This window comes from Stegostoma tigrinum, unplaced genomic scaffold, assembly GCF_030684315.1.
Source record: "Stegostoma tigrinum isolate sSteTig4 unplaced genomic scaffold, sSteTig4.hap1 scaffold_67, whole genome shotgun sequence".
In the NCBI taxonomy this organism is placed as follows: Eukaryota; Metazoa; Chordata; class Chondrichthyes; order Orectolobiformes; family Stegostomatidae; genus Stegostoma; species Stegostoma tigrinum.
The window spans coordinates 999,293-1,014,796 of NW_026728611.1; the positions used below are offsets into that span (position 1 = coordinate 999,293).

The 15,504-nt window shown below is 42.6% G+C and overlaps 1 protein-coding gene across 5 annotated transcripts; it reads right to left on the reverse strand.

Annotated features, from left to right (window-relative positions):
- Positions 1-1,382: 1,382 nt before the first annotated feature.
- LOC132209133 (zinc finger protein 229-like) lies at positions 1,383-15,089 on the reverse strand. Of its 5 annotated transcripts, none has more exons than XM_059644298.1 (3): positions 15,008-15,089; positions 13,921-14,060; positions 1,383-9,282 (listed from the first exon to the last, which is right to left on the reverse strand). In XM_059644298.1, the coding sequence occupies exon 3, from the start codon at positions 8,934-8,936 to the stop codon at positions 7,974-7,976; it is 963 nt and encodes a 320-aa protein (XP_059500281.1). In that variant the 5' UTR covers positions 8,937-9,282; positions 13,921-14,060; positions 15,008-15,089; the 3' UTR covers positions 1,383-7,973. The 5 variants fall into 5 exon arrangements, with proteins under 5 accessions (XP_059500281.1, XP_059500283.1, XP_059500282.1 ...); XM_059644300.1 differs by having other exon boundaries at positions 15,026-15,048; XM_059644299.1 differs by lacking the exon at positions 15,008-15,089 and adding an exon at positions 14,828-14,946.
- Positions 15,090-15,504: the final 415 nt, after the last annotated feature.

The following is a 15,504-nucleotide window of genomic DNA, read 5'->3' on the forward strand; positions in this document are numbered from 1 at the left end:
ATTAAAACTGGTGTCCACACACACACAATACGTGTATGGTTTCACACTGTGAATAATGCTTTCTCCTTCCATGTTCAAAATCTGATAATGTTCTGTTTACAATAAACTGAGGGGCCCATAAAACGCTGGGATTATGCCTGGTGTCAGTTTCCCTTTGAATACTCTGTGAAATAAATTTAAAACAGAACAATGCAACGAAGAGAGAGTCCACACAAACACCAGGCTGCCTATGAAATCAGCTGGTAATAAATCTGGTAGTTTGATTAGATTGGATTCCCTACAGTGTGGAAACAGTCCCTTCAGCCCAACAAGTCCACACTGCCCCTTGAAGCATCCCACCCAGACCCATCCCCCTATATCCCACACAGCCCTGAACACCATGGGCAATTTAGCATGGCTAATCCACTAATCCACCTAGGCTGCACATCTTTGTGGGAGGAAACCAGAGCACCTGGAGGAAACCCACACAGACACAGGGAGAACGTGAAAACTCCGCATATACAGTTGCCCGAGGCGAGAATCGAACCCGGGTCCCTGGTGCTGTGAGGCTGCAAAGCTAACCACTGAGCCACCGTGCCACCCCATAGGATTAATGATGTACTGTAAAAAAGAAGTGACCACAAAAGCCAGTGATTCATTAATGTCGATCAGGGAACAGAACCTACCACCTGGTCTGGGCTTACACAAGACTCTGGCCTCCTAGTGAGTGGTCAGACAAAGAAAGAATGTGGAGAAAGAGGTGAAACACAGGTATTGAATAAATCCACATCTCAATCAGGACTTTGACATCATGTCACAAACCCTTAAACTTCACTATTGTGAATGTCCAGTATGGAAGATCTATGTGGAACACCATCACCATGAGGACCCCCTCCAAGTCACACATCATCCTGACTTGTCTGAATCCAGTGCAGGATGAACAGCAATTTCCTCCAATTAAACACTGAGACAGCTTCTACACTGACTGCAACCTTCTGTCTAGTAACTGTGTGAAGCTGAACCAGACTGTTCACAACTCTGATGAAATACTTCACACTAAGATGAGCTTTCAACCACATCATCACCAAACCAACTGTTTCCATCTCAGTAACATCACCTGACTCCATCCACGTCTCAGCTCATCTGCTGCTGAAACCCTATCCATTCTTTGTTACCTCTAGATTTAACTGCCCTGACACTGACCGGTCCCCCATACTCAAGTGTCCCATAATGTTGGAGTGATTAAAATCTCTGCTCTCTCAGTTGTAGTGTTATTGGCCCAAAGTGTATCACAGGTGCTGAAAAATAAGTCAGCAGATCTGTTAAAAGACTATCCAATTTAGCATCGTGATAGTACCATGCAGCGTGAGAATTTTTTCTCAAAGTGAGAATGGGACCTACTTTCCACAGGACTATGCAGTGGTTACTCTCACCGAATGCTGTTCTGGATAAATACTGAGGATGAGGTAATGTAGGTTTTCCCCTCCCTCTCTCTGTTCTTCCTCATCCCTGCTGTACCTATTTTGTTTCTATGTCTCCTGTACACTCAAACATGTCTGTGTAGCTGCTTGAAAAATAACTTTAATAGAACTTCAAGTCTATCTTTATTTTTTCTTCACGCAGCAAATTATGTGTATTGTCTCCTCTTTTCTTACACACAGCAAAATCCTGCGGAGAAGAAAATGCCACTTGCTCATGGGACATTCGCAGCAGTGAGATTCAAACCCACATCAATGAAAAGACTGGAGTCTTAATTCAGCACCTTAGACTGTTCAGCCACAGTAACTGACAAGTCATGGTCATCCTTATTGTCTTCGATGATAATGTCGCGACACCAAATTTTAGTCATGGAGCAGGAGAGGCCTCGAGACTGCATTACCATTTCTCAAATCTCTAATGGGTTCGCAACCTCAACACCAATTTTGCCTCAAATCCCTGCAAAGTCTCCAATTTCTCTCAGGTCACCTATCAAGCTTTTCTCTTCAAGAAAAGAACTTTTTGCTGTTTAACAGAAAGTGCTATAGAAACAAAGTAGGTCTGGCAATGTCTAAGACAAATGAAATCATGTTAGTTTCAAGATCTTAGAACTATTTCTCTCTCTCTCTCTCTCTCTCTCTCTCTCTGCAGGAATGGCTTCACTACATCCCACACAGTTGTTACAATTTTTAACAATTATGTAGCAATTAAAGCTAAAATTCTATTTTCTTTCTTTATCATTTGCAGCACCAGCAAAGGACTTTAGACCCATTTTTGTCCTTTTCCATACCCATCCTGAATCAAAAAGAGCTATAATAACTAACTGAGAGACCTGCTGCATTTATCCAGCACTTTTTTTTGGACAATTTGTGTTTCTAAATTAATTCCCTCAATGTGTCAAATGCCTTAAATACTTGCTGACAATGTCTAGGTGTCTGTCGTTTGAACATTGCACTGTGAAGACTTCAAATCATCCATTTTATAAGAAGCAAGCACACAGTAACTGAACTCTACACTTAAAAATGCAAAAACATATTTCCTTCCTAATCTTTAAGCCTGTTTATTTCTTTGTACCGCTTAGCAGTAAGTCATGCAACTGCACCAGAAACCTCTGATCCTTAGAATTTTTTTAACCAGTGTCTGAACATGTAGTCCATAACATGAGAATTGGCCAAAGTTGTTGACACACAGAACAAAGAAAATGTTGTGAGAGACTCAGCAAATAAAGGAACATTTCTTATACTGTAGCTGAAAAGAATTGGTTTATTGAAACAGATTTATTCACCATTTGACCGAGTGACTGGCGTCATACAGGCTGCTTAAAGAGTAGGGAAACAACATCACGAAATTAATTTTGAATGTTAAATCATGGAGCAAGTACTGAAAATGGATTGCAATGTCAATGAGAAGAATACATTGGAACCTTAGGATTTTCTAAAGCAATTACCTTTTACTTCCTTGGACTGCAGTGGCATCAGTGAAAAACCCATTCGTCACCTTATGAAGCAGGATTTGAACACTGACTGTGGGAGGCCAAGTTAGCTCAGTTGTCAGAACATACGCTGCTTAAGTGCAGGGTTATGAGTACAAGTCCAACACTGGGCACCACCTGTTTAATTATTTAGTATTTCCTCTCTGCAAATTCCCTTCCTCCAGCTATTCGTGACAGGCTAACCCTTTCATCCCATGAATCAGCTTAGTGAATCTTTTTTGCACTGCATTCAACGCCAGCATATCCTTCTTAAATACAAGCACCAAAACTGTAAATAATATACCAGTATGGCTTCACCAACATCCAATACAGTTGTTACAAGATGTCCCGATCCTCAAACACCAATAATTCGCAATTAAGGCCAAAATTCCATTTACTTTCTTCATCACTTCAGCATCAGTTTAGGACTTAAGGCCCATCCTTTTCCTTTTCTTACAATCCTGAATCGAAAAGTTATAATAACTGCCTGCAAAATGCAATCCCACTGAAACTTCAACCACTTGCTCAACTTTGTAACCTAAAGTCAAGTCCAGGACCTTCCCCTTCCTTGTTGGGACTTCTCCTTAGTGGCTGAAGAAGTGCTGTCCTGGATGTATTTTAAAAATTCTGATAAATCTTTCCCACTGTGATGACTCCATTAATGCTGAGGAAATTGAAAGCTCCTGCTACCACAATCCTGCTACTTTTACACTTTCTCAAAATTTGCCTCCTTATTTATTTGTGGAGTTTTCAAAGATGCCAGCCCTCCTTATTGCTGTAATTGATTCCCTAAACAAAATAACAATATCCCCTCCTCCTTTACCACCTCCACTGCCTTGCATGAAGGCCCTGTAACCTGGAATACTGAGCTGCTAACCATGTCCAATTGACAGCAATGTCTTTATGGCCCCATTAATTTATATCCTCAAATCATCTGCCTTATTCATCTGAACACCATTCACCCTTAACAAACTCCCTTGTACCTTAAACTGGCCTGTGACAAGGCCTTCCAGACTCTCGTTTCTTCTCTTTTTGGCCCTTATTATTATTTTGAACATTCTCCCTGGATTTCAGCCCACTGCTCAGGGATTTACAAGGCCCTCAACAGTACTGGAAACGCACCCCCACCCCCCACAAGGATGCAGGTCCCATTCTGGTTTAGGTGTAACTGCTGTGTGTATGTGTGTAATTCTAGTCTTCTTGCTAAAGGAAGGGTGTTGTAAAACTTGAAAGGTTCGGAAAAGAATTGTAATGGTTATTACTGTAATAATGTACCATTAGTACACTAAGTTTCAAGCATTATGGGATGACCCTGTTCCCATTTGCTCACCTGAAATGTACTGACTGTCATTGAGTGAAAAATAAAAACCACCGGTTCCTTACACTTGGGAGGTGAGGATGGAGGAGTTAGGGGAGATGGAGAGCCTTTCAAAATAAACTAGTCTGCTTTTGAGATGAAGACGCAATGCACAGTAGTTTTAATAAAAGGTTGACTTGTATTGTTTTTTTCTCCCAACTAGGTAACCAGACACGTGGTGTTTTCAAACATCATGAGAAACATGCCCAGATAACATGACGTGGACACAGATAATAGGAGCAACATAAAAAATTCCTACAGATTCTTGGGAACTCATTGGTGGTTATCCACAGTGGCTCAGCGGTTAGCACTGCTGGCTCACAATGCCAGGGACCCAGACTTGATTCCACCCTTGGGCAAATGAGTGTGTGGAGTTGGCATGTTCTCCCTGTGGCTACGTGGGTTTCCTCTGGGTGCTCTGGTTTCCTCCCATGTGTTGGTTAGGTGGATTGGCCAAGCTAAATTGCCCAGAGTGTTCAGGGATGTGTAGATTAGGTGGGCTACGGGGAGATGTGTCTGGGTGGCATGCTCTGAGGTTTTCTGTGGAATTCTTGGGCCAAAGGGCCTGTTTCCCTACTGTAGGAATACTCTGAATTCTATGAAAACCAGTCCTAATGATCTAGGAAATCCCTTTTCACACAGTGTGCAGGTGGATTGTCTTTACCCAGTGTGAAGGTGTTGATATACAGCAATAAAACATCATCATTTTCAAAACCTACCCTACAGTTACATAATTGTTATTAAAATTAACGCAAAAGGACTAATAAATTAAACACCATTTATCTCAATGCCAGAGGCCTAACAGCTAAGGCAGATGAACTCAGGGCAAGGTTGGAAACATGGAACTGGGTTATCATTGCAATTACAGAGACAAGGCTCAAGGATGGACAGTGATGCCAGCTTAATGTTCTAAGATTATAGATCCGATAGAAAGGATAGAAAGTCAAAGCGGGAGGGGAAGCAAAGCAAGAATGTGCTTTGTGAAAAGTGGCATTTTTGAACAAGGATAACATTATGGCTTCACTTAGGAGGGATATATCTGAGAACACATCCAGGGAAGTTATTTGGGTGGAACTGAGAAATAAGAAAGAGATGATCACCTTATTGGGATTATACTATAGGCCTCCCAATAGTCAGCAGGAATCTGACAAACAATTTTGAAAGAAGATCTCGGTTATCTGTAAGAATAACAGGGTGGTTATGGAAGGGATTTTAACTTTCCAAACACAGACTGGGAATTCCATGGTGTAAAATGCTTGAATGGAGAGGAATTTGCTGAGAGCGAGTGTCCAGGAAAACGTTCTGATTCAGTATGTGATGTACCGACTAGAGAAAGTGCAAATCTTGACCGGCTCTTGACAAATAAAGCAGGACAGGTGACTAGGGTATCAGCGGGGGAGGACTTTGGGGCCAGTGACCATAATTCTATTAGTTTTAAAATAGTGATGGAAAAGAGTAGACCGGATCTGAAAGTTAAAGCTCTATATTGGAGGAAGGCCAATTTTAAAGGGATTACACAAGAGCTTTCAAAAGTTGATTGGGGCAGATATTGCAGGTAAAACGGAAAGATTCAGAACTGGGAAGCCTTCAAAAAAAAAACATGAGTGTTCAGGGACAGTATATTCCTGTTCGGGTGAAGGACAAGGCTGGTAGGTGTAGGGAATTCTGGATGACTAGAGAAATCAAGGTTTTGGTCAAGAAAAAGGAAGGACATGCCAGGTATAGACAGCAGAGATTGAGTGAATCCTTATAAGAGTATAATGACAATGGTATACTTAAGAGGGAAATTAGGAGGGCAAAAAGGGGACATGAGGTAGCTTCGGCAAATAGTATGAAGGAAAATCCAGAAGGATTCTACAAATAGATTAAGAACAAAAGGATAACTAGGGAGAGAATAGGGCCCCTTAAAAAGCAGCAATGCCGCCTATGTGTGGAATTGCAAGAAATGGGGAATATAATAAAACAAGTATTATGCATCAGTATTTACTACAGAAAAGGATATGGAAGATATAGACTGTGGGGAAATAAATAGCAACAACTTGAAAATTAGCCATATTTCAGAGGTAGTGATGCTGAACGGCTTAAAACGCATAAAAGTGGATAAATTCCTGGGACCTGATCAGGTGTATCCGAGAACTCGGAGGGAAACTAGGCAAGAGATTGTTGGGCCCCTTGCTGAGATATTTGTATCATCGATAGCCACAGATGAGGGATCAGAAGTTGGCTAATGTGGTGCCACTATTTCAGAAAGGTGCTAAGGAAAAGCCAGGAAACTATAGGCCAGTGAGCCTGATATTAGTGGTGGGCAAGCCATTGGAGGGAATCCTGAGGGATAGTACTTGAAATATTTGGAAAGGGAAGGACTGATTAGGGATAGGCAACATGGCTGTGTGTGTAGGAAATCATGTTTCACTAACTTGATTTTTTTTGAAGAAGGAACAAAGAGGATTGATTAGGGCAAAGCAGTGGATGTGTTCTATATGGATGTCAGTAAGGCAGTTGACAAGGTTCCTCATGGTAGACTGATTAGCAAGGTCAGATCACATGGAATACAGAGAGAACCAGTCATTTGGATACAGATCTGGCTTGAAGGTAGGAGACAGAGTGCTGGTGGAGGGTTGCTTTGTAGACTGGAGGCGTGTGACCAGTGGTGTGCCGCAAGGATCAGAGCTGGGTCCACTCATTTCTGTCATTTATAAAGATGATTTGGATGTGAATGCGGGAGTTATAGTTACTAAGTACCAATCCTTGCAGCATACTGCAGGCCAAAGGCCTTTCCAAATGGCCAGCTCTCCCTGGATTCCATGTGATCTCACCTTGTTAATCAGTCTACCATGCGGAATTTTACTTACTGAAATCCATATCGAAAACATCCACCAGTCTGCCATCAATTTTCTTTGTAACTTCTTCAAAAAAAAACTCAATCAAGACATAATTTCCTATGGGCAAAGCCATGTTGACTATCCCCATTCAGTCCACGCTTTCCAAATACATGTAAATCCTATCCCTCAGACTTCCCTCCAACAACTTACCCATAACTGACATCAGGCTCACCAAAAGTTTATTGTTCCCTGGCTTTATGTTACCACCTTTCTTAAACAATGGCACTGGAATAGCCAACCTCCAGCCTAACAGCTCACCTATGACTGTCAATGGTGCAAATATCTGAGCAAGGGGCCCAATCGCAAGCCTAACTTCCCGCAAAGTTGGAGAATACACCTGAAGAGGTCCTGGGGATTTATCCACCTTTATGCTCTGTAAGGCATCCAGCACCACCTCCTCTATAATATGGAACTTTTCAAGATACACATTCATTTCTAAGTTCTCTAGCTTTCATATTCTTTTCCACAGTAAATACCGATGTAAAATACTTGTTTTGCATGTCATCCATCTTGTGCATTCCCATACATAGGCGGTCTTACTGTGCTTTTAAGGGGCATAATAGTGTCAAAATTGGCCTTAGTCCCATTTAAAACTTTAACTTTTAGACCAAGTCTATCCTTCTCCATAACTATTTTAAAACTAATACAACGATGATCATAGGCCCCAAAATATTTCTCCCACTGACCCCTCAGTCACCTGCCCTACCTTATTTCCCAAGAGAAGATCAAGTTTTGAGCAGGGACTAATGACACCAGTACAAACAGCCCAAAGATCCAAGTTCAATCCTTGATTTAAAAGCAAAATCCTTCAAATGTGGTTGTGGTGAACTTGCTGGTGTGTTAACAGTTTGGATGATTGAGTGAATCCCTTTCCACACATAGAACAAGTGAATGGTCTGGCCCCAGAGTGAACTCGCTGGTGTCTCAGCAGGTTGGTTGAGTGAGCAAATCCCTTCCCACATTCGGAACATGTGAACGGTTTCTCTCCAGTGTGAATTCGCTGATGTGTCAGCAGGTGAACTGTCTGAGTGAATGCTTTTCCACACTCCGAACAGGTGAATGGTCTCTCTCCAGTATGAAGTCGCTGATGTGTCAGCAGGTTGGATGAGTGAGTAAATCCCTTCCCACACTCAGAACAGGTGAAAGGTTTCTCTCCAGTGTGAACTCGCTGATGTACCAATAGTTTGGAATTGCGAGTGAATCCTTTCCCACATTCAGAACAGATGAATGGTCTTTTCCCAGTGTGAACTTGCTGGTGTTCCAGCAGAGAGGATGACTGAGTGAATCCTTTCCCACACACAGAACAGGTGAATGATTTCTCTCTGGTGTGAACTTGCTGGTGTCTCAGCAGGTTGGTTGACGAAACGAATCCTTTCCCACAAATAAAGCAGGTGAACAGTCTGTCCCCATTGTGAATTCGCTGATGTGTCAACAGGCTGGATGACAAAGCAAATTCTTTCCCACATACAGAGCAAGTGAATGGCCTCTCTCCTGTGTGAATTTGCTGGTGTTTCAGCAGGTGAGATGTCTGCGCAAATCCTTTCCCACACACAGAGCAGGCAAACGGTCTCTCCCCACTGTGAACTTGTTGGTGTTTCAGCAGGTTGTTTGACTGAGTGAATCCCAGCCCACAATCAGAGCAAATGAACGGTTTCTCCCCAGTGTGACTGCGTTGGTGCATTTCCAGCTGGGATGGGTAAATAAATCCTTTCCCACAATCCCTACATTTCCACAGTCTCTCCCCAGTGTGACTGCGCTGGTGTTTGGACATTTCAGATGAATCTTCACAGACTCTTCGACACACAGACAATACGCATTTCTCCCTGGTGAACAGTGCTTCTTCCTTCAATGTTCAAAATCCTGAGATAATTAGGTTATGACAAACAGATTGAGTGTCAGATCTGGATGTGGTTTTGTTTGATTTCTCTGAATGCAATCAAAATTTCAAACAGAAAAGTAGAGAGAGAGAAACCAGAAGAATACACACAAAGATTGTGAAACTCTGAAATTAATCTGGTCAATTGTGGATCCAACACCGAGGGGCACTGCTGGATTATCAGTAAAACTGAACCGGTTCATTTAATGTCCTTCAGGGAAGGAAAACAGTCAGCGTTTGCCTACAAAAAAAAAAGAGATAGAGTTTGGACAGACATGAAGGGCAGGCATTTTATACATCAGAAAATGAATCCAATTCCTGTTTTCTCCCCATACCCTCTGATGCTTCTGAAGGGCTGAGAATACACAGCAAAATACCTGAAATCTGAAATAAAAACAGAAAAAGATGGAGATACACAGCAGATCTGACAGCATCTGAAATGGTGACAGATGCAGGAACCATTGCAATCTTGAAGAAGTGTTGAGATGATCATCCATTGCACCATAATATAGGTTACACACCGAGTGCCAGAAAACGGGCCTAGCTTCAATAGGTGCTTGATGGCCAGCACCGATACAATGGGGACAGTGTGTTCAACAATTTTACCCGAGTGTCTGACCCCATTTAGTTCCATGTTTCTCTCCTGTTCTCTTTTAGGAAACAGGCAGCAGCAAGTAGTGAAGAATGCAAATGATATTTTGCCCTTCATTGTGAGAGGATTCGAGTACAGGAAGAGGGATATCTTTCTATAAGGGCCTTGGTGAGACCACACCTGGAGTCGTGTGCACCTTTGTTCTCCTTTCCAAAGGAAGGATGGCCTGGCTACTGAATGATCGTAAAGAAGGTTCACCAGACCAATTCCTGGGATCTCAGGACTGATGCATGATGAGAGAGTTTTGATCTTGATTAATCCTTCTTTCTTTTAATCTTTCAGCCACCGACAACATCATGAACTAATTTCACGTCCCATTTGCTGATCTGAGTCTCTTACTACTGAAGCTATACTTTGGTTCCCATTCCCCTGTCATACGAGTTTAAATCCTCACCAGTGGAACTAGCAAAAGCATCAACAAGAATATCTGTCCCAGCTCTGCCCAGGACAATTGTTCAAGCTTGTGCATGTCCCACCTTCCCCAGAAACAAACAGTCTCAAAGCCTCAGGAATCTAAACGCTTTAAGTTATATCTCCAGCCATGCACTCATCTCATCTGTCCTCTTATTCTCGCTTTCACAAGCACGTGCATTGTAGCAGCTCACACTGTTACTGGATTAGATCACGAAAGGTCCTGTGGGGGTCATAAAAGAGTCCTGTTGAGAAGGAACATTTGGGAATTTACTTGGGTTTCTGTAAACAGGCAGTTCAAAACACATAAGCATTTTAATAAGAGGCAGTTTTTAAAGGCCTGGTCCAGCCACAATCACAAGTTTGTTACTTAATTAAAAAGTAGAAGCAAAAGTCTGATCCTACAGCATTCTGAACTGTTTAGGTAATTGTAACCAGAAATGCAAACAACCAATTAACATGAAATGGTTAGCTGAATTCCTTGAGCGAATGTTTGTCAGCAATAAAAGCAGCTCACTGCATCATTATGGAAGGCAAAGCAATAAATGGTGTAAACACAACCTGTAAAAGACCAACAACATAGGAAGGGGCAAAGAAAGGTTATAAAGAGAGAAGTCAGGGCTGCAGAGAGATAAAACAATTGAAATGTAGATATGGATAATTTGAATAAATTCTTACATGCAAAGATCAACGGAAGAGTGACAAAGATAGATTGCAAAATCCGAAGTGAAGACATGATTAGTGCCTTAGTTATTTGTGAAATCTAAACAAGTTTTGTTTAATGGCTTGGTAAAGCTCTAAAGTGACTGAATTTCATCCTCAGTGGAATTTGAATAGATGCTTTTTATTAAAACAAGAAAGTAATAATGGAAAGCGCTTCGAGTGGAAAATGAAACTTCAATTTAAAAATCATTTGCAGCATGCAAATCGTTGGGGTTGTAAACTGCAACAGCAAGTCAGAAACACTGTTTGTTTGGTCTCTTAAGCTGAAGTGAGAGAGGGATTTTTCCACAATTTTCAACTGTATTACAAAATTGTAGTTACTTTATATCAGAGTTGAGTTTAAAAGACTTTATCACAATTCCTAACAATCCACACTACAGTTAGTAGAGAATTTGGAAAAGTTCTCAGTGATAAGCTACTATTTTGTTTTTTGGCAAAAAACATGGTGCAGCTGGCAAATGTCTGAGGAGGAATATAACTGTCAAAAGCATTGTCAGGTCCCAAAGACAGATGAAGTCATTTTCTAGCTAACCTCAGGAGATTATGGGAGGGTTTAAGGCTGAACATAGTATTGTCCATGATTGTTTGCTTACTGGATTGGATATATTGATTTGGGGTGTGTGGCTAACAATGACAACAATATTGCATGTAAACAACATCTAGCAAAAGGAATAAAAATATTACAATCAGCCAGGGAAAGTTTGAGTATCATTGCCCACTCTTCCAATCTGAGCTGTATTTAAGAGGGGAATTAGGCCTCACGTGAAAGCCAGGTTTGGAGTGGACTCTGGCCTCTCCCACACATGCGGTAACAGAGCTCTGAATAAAGGTCGCTTGTACAACTGAACACAACACAAAACTCCTCGCTACCACAATGTGGCAATGGGTGTAAGCTTGACAATACTACATTTGAGATCTTGTATTTTAATGTATCTCTTATCTTCCTATCTTCAGCTTTCAGGTCCTCCTATGTCACTGGTACAATCGGATGTTCACCCTCCCACTCCAGAATGTCCTGAAGCTGTTCCATGTCATCGCTGATCCTGGCACCAGGGAGGCAACATACCATCCCGGATTCATGTCTCTCTGTGCCCCGTACTATTGAATCCCCTGTCTCTACAGTCATATTCATCATTTTCCTCCCCTTCTCCGCAGCAGAGTCACTCCAAGTGCCATGAACTTGACTGATGCTGCTTCCCGATTGGCCACCCCACCACCACCAGCCCTCCCCCGACCAAACAGTACCCAAAACAGTATATTTGTTTGAGGACGATGACCACGAGGGACTCGAGCACTTCATTTCTGAGCCTTTTACTTGTCTGATGGCCACCCATTCCCTTGCTGTCTGTGTAATCTTCACCTGCTTGTGACCAATCTGTTGAGAATGCTACCACAACCTTCTCAGTATCATGAATGCTCCATACTGACTGCACCCACAGCTCCAGCTCTGAAAAACAGCTAACCAGTAGCTGCAGACGGATACACTTCCTGCACAAATAGCCAATAGGGACACTGGTAATATCCCGGAGTTTAACGCGGAAAAGTGTGAGGTGATTCACTTTGGAAGGAGTGACAGGAATACAGAGTACTGGGCTAATGGTAAGATTCTTGGTAGTGTGGATGAGCAAAGAGATCTCAGGATCCGTGTGCATAGATCCCTGAAAGTTTCCACCCAGGTTGATAGGGTTGTTAAGAAGGTGGATGGTGTGTGAGGTTTTATTGGTAGAGGGATTGAGTTTCAGAGCCATGAAGTCATGTTGCAGCTGTACACAACGCTGGTGCGGCCACACTTGGAGCTCTGGTTGCCACATTATAAGAAGGACGTGGAAGCATTGGAAAGGGTGCACAGGAGATTTACCTGGATGTTCCCTGGTATTGAGGGAAGGTCTTTTGAGGAAAAGTTGAGGGACTTGAGGCTGTTTTCGTTAGAAGAAGGTTAAGAGGTGACCTAATAGAGACATACAAGCTGATATGAGGAGTAGATAGGGCGGACACTGAGATCCTTCTTCCTCGGATGGAGGTGGCCAGCACGAGGGGCCATAGCTTTAAATTGAGGGGTGATAGTTGTAGGACAGATGTCAGAGGTAGGTTCTTTACTCAGAGTAGTAAGGGCGTGAAATGCCCTGCCTGCAACAGTAGTAGACTCGCCAAGTTTAAGGGCATTTAAGTGGTCATTGGATAAACATATGGATGATCATGGAATAGTGTGGGTTAAATGGGCTTCAGTTTGATTTCCCAGGTCGACACAACATCAAGGGTCTATGTTCTATTGTGCTAGACAAGGACAACACAGACCTGAGGGCTTCTGTTGTGACTTCTCTCCAGATTAAGCCAGTTTCTGCCTTAAAGAGAATTTAATGAAGCTAGGTCCTTCCCCTTCATTTCAAACATTACTATTATAAAATCAAAAGTCGCTAACTTTATATAAGCTAATATATACTTTAAAAACTGTAAGAAAATTCTTTCCAGTATCAATTATCAATTGACTGTTTCCGTTAGGACAGTGAGACTTTCTGAACTGCCCAAACTGAGACTGAGCATCACACTCAATCTTTCAGTTTCACTTTCTTTCTGTTTCACCCAACTCCAAAGTACTCTCATTTAGCCAAGCAGCACTCACAGTGCAGCCTTTTCATTTTCATTTTCATTGTCTGCTCACACCCACTCTGATCTCAGCCTCCCATACTGTTTCAATTCAGCTCAATGGGAGCTCAGGGAACAGCATCTTCACGTTAAATGCAGTAATTTATAACCCTCAGGACTCCACACAGACTTCAGCAGTTTCAGGATCAAAAGAGTTGTCAGGATCTGGAAGATTCCACTTGAAGGGGTGCTGGAATTTGTGCCCATAAGGAATTTTAAAAGGAAGTTTGCAGATATTCAAGAATGAAGAATATATAGATTAAAATCATGAAGTGGGCGATTGGGACTAAATATGACAGTTCTTTCAAGGAGACGAGGTGTTGTTTGGACAAATCTGCCCCTCTCAGGCCAATATCTCCTTTCTCAGCTGCAGGGTATAGAACTCAACACTTATCCCAGGGGTGATCAAACCAAAAATTTGAATATTCTGCTTTCAAGTTACAACCTTACCAGGAATATTCTCCCATGGATAGAATGGTTAAACCTCTTCCCTTTCGCATTTAAGTGTCAATGATACTCAGATCCTGATCACTCTGCTTAATGGAGAACTTGCATGGATCCTGGTCTGCAAATTATTCTCAATTAATACCCTGTAAAACAAATCCATAAGAGACAAATAACTGTCAGCCCTGGATAGAAATCCAAAAAACACCACAAGATTGTTTGGAAAAGGCAAACATTTCTCTTGGTTTCCGTTCGTTATGTATAAATCCTCCTGTTCAAATCACCCTGCTCCCCGACACAGAAAGATGCAGAGGGAAAATACACCCATTATTAGAGACGGAGGAAGTCAGATATTAATAAATTTGACCAGGGAGCACAAGGGGACTCAGAGCACGTTCAGTGATTTGATCCCAATCATATGAATACTGGGCAAACGGATATGCTTTAATAGATCATAATATTTAAAGCAGGACTTCCGAAAGTTAGAGTGCAACAGGTAACATGAAGTTCTGAGCAAGGGTTAGCGGATCCGAAACGTTATTTTTTTAATTCACGGATGCTGCCAAACCTACTGAGCTTTTCCACCAACTCTGTTTTTGAACATGCAGTTCTGAACGCGTTTTCGGCATTTCTCCTCCACTAAGTATCTAACGTGTAACTGCAGCAATTTATACTGCCTGAAGCCAGTACTCCGCCAGCGTCAAAAGTCCTTCCCAGGAAATACACGCCACGTCTCAGTCTGGGGAAGAAGTCCAGAAAAAAAAACACATTTCGCTTCTATATACCCCCCCCCCCCCCCGCCCCCCCAAAGAAAGGCTGCGCTGGCGTTCCACTGCAGGTTGCCACCTATAAATATGGCGATCCGGCATGAGTCCCAAAGATCATTGCCCCTAATAAAGATGGTGGCAATCACCTCTGCCTATCGCAGCCTCAGGTCCGCAGCAATTCTTCCATTTGCTGCAAAACACGGGGCCGGCATGTTAAAATGTACGTTTTCTGACATGCATCGACCGCAATTAAAACCTCTCAGTCAATACCGAAACTATTTCCCTCCCGGTTTTTGCTCCTTTCCTTTTTGTCCCGTGTACTGTACCTTCCGAAAGCAGCTGACCTTCAGTCGCAGAGATTTTGCGCCCCCGAACAAGGGCGATCACGTGATTTTCACACAGACAAACATCTCACTCGCTCTGATTGGTTGGAGGGTAGGCCGCTTCTATTGGGTCCTCCAAGCCCCGTCCCGTGCTCGGATTGAACCAAAGCTGACATCGCTCACAGGGAGACAGCAATAGCTGCAGGTGCTGGAGTCAAGGATGACACAGTGTGAAGCTGGAGGGACACAGCGAGCCAGGCACCATCAGGGGAGCAGGAGAGTTGATGGTTCAGGACCCTTCTTCAGAAATGGGGGAGGGGACGGGAACTGAAACATAAACAGAGTGGGGGCTGGGGAAGGTAGGTGGGAAGGTGATAGGTGAGTGCAGGTAGTCAGTGGTGAAGATTTTTCCTGCTGTTCATCAGCTCTGTGAGTGATGGTGAGTGTTCATCCCGAGATGAGGGAAAAAATGGGCCACTCCTGATTCTCCTAATGTAAGG

Coding starts and splice junctions, on each gene's coding strand:
- LOC132209133 (XM_059644298.1), bottom strand. CDS start 8,936: ATGTCCAAACACCAGCGCAGTCACACTGGGGAGAGACTGTGGAAATGT.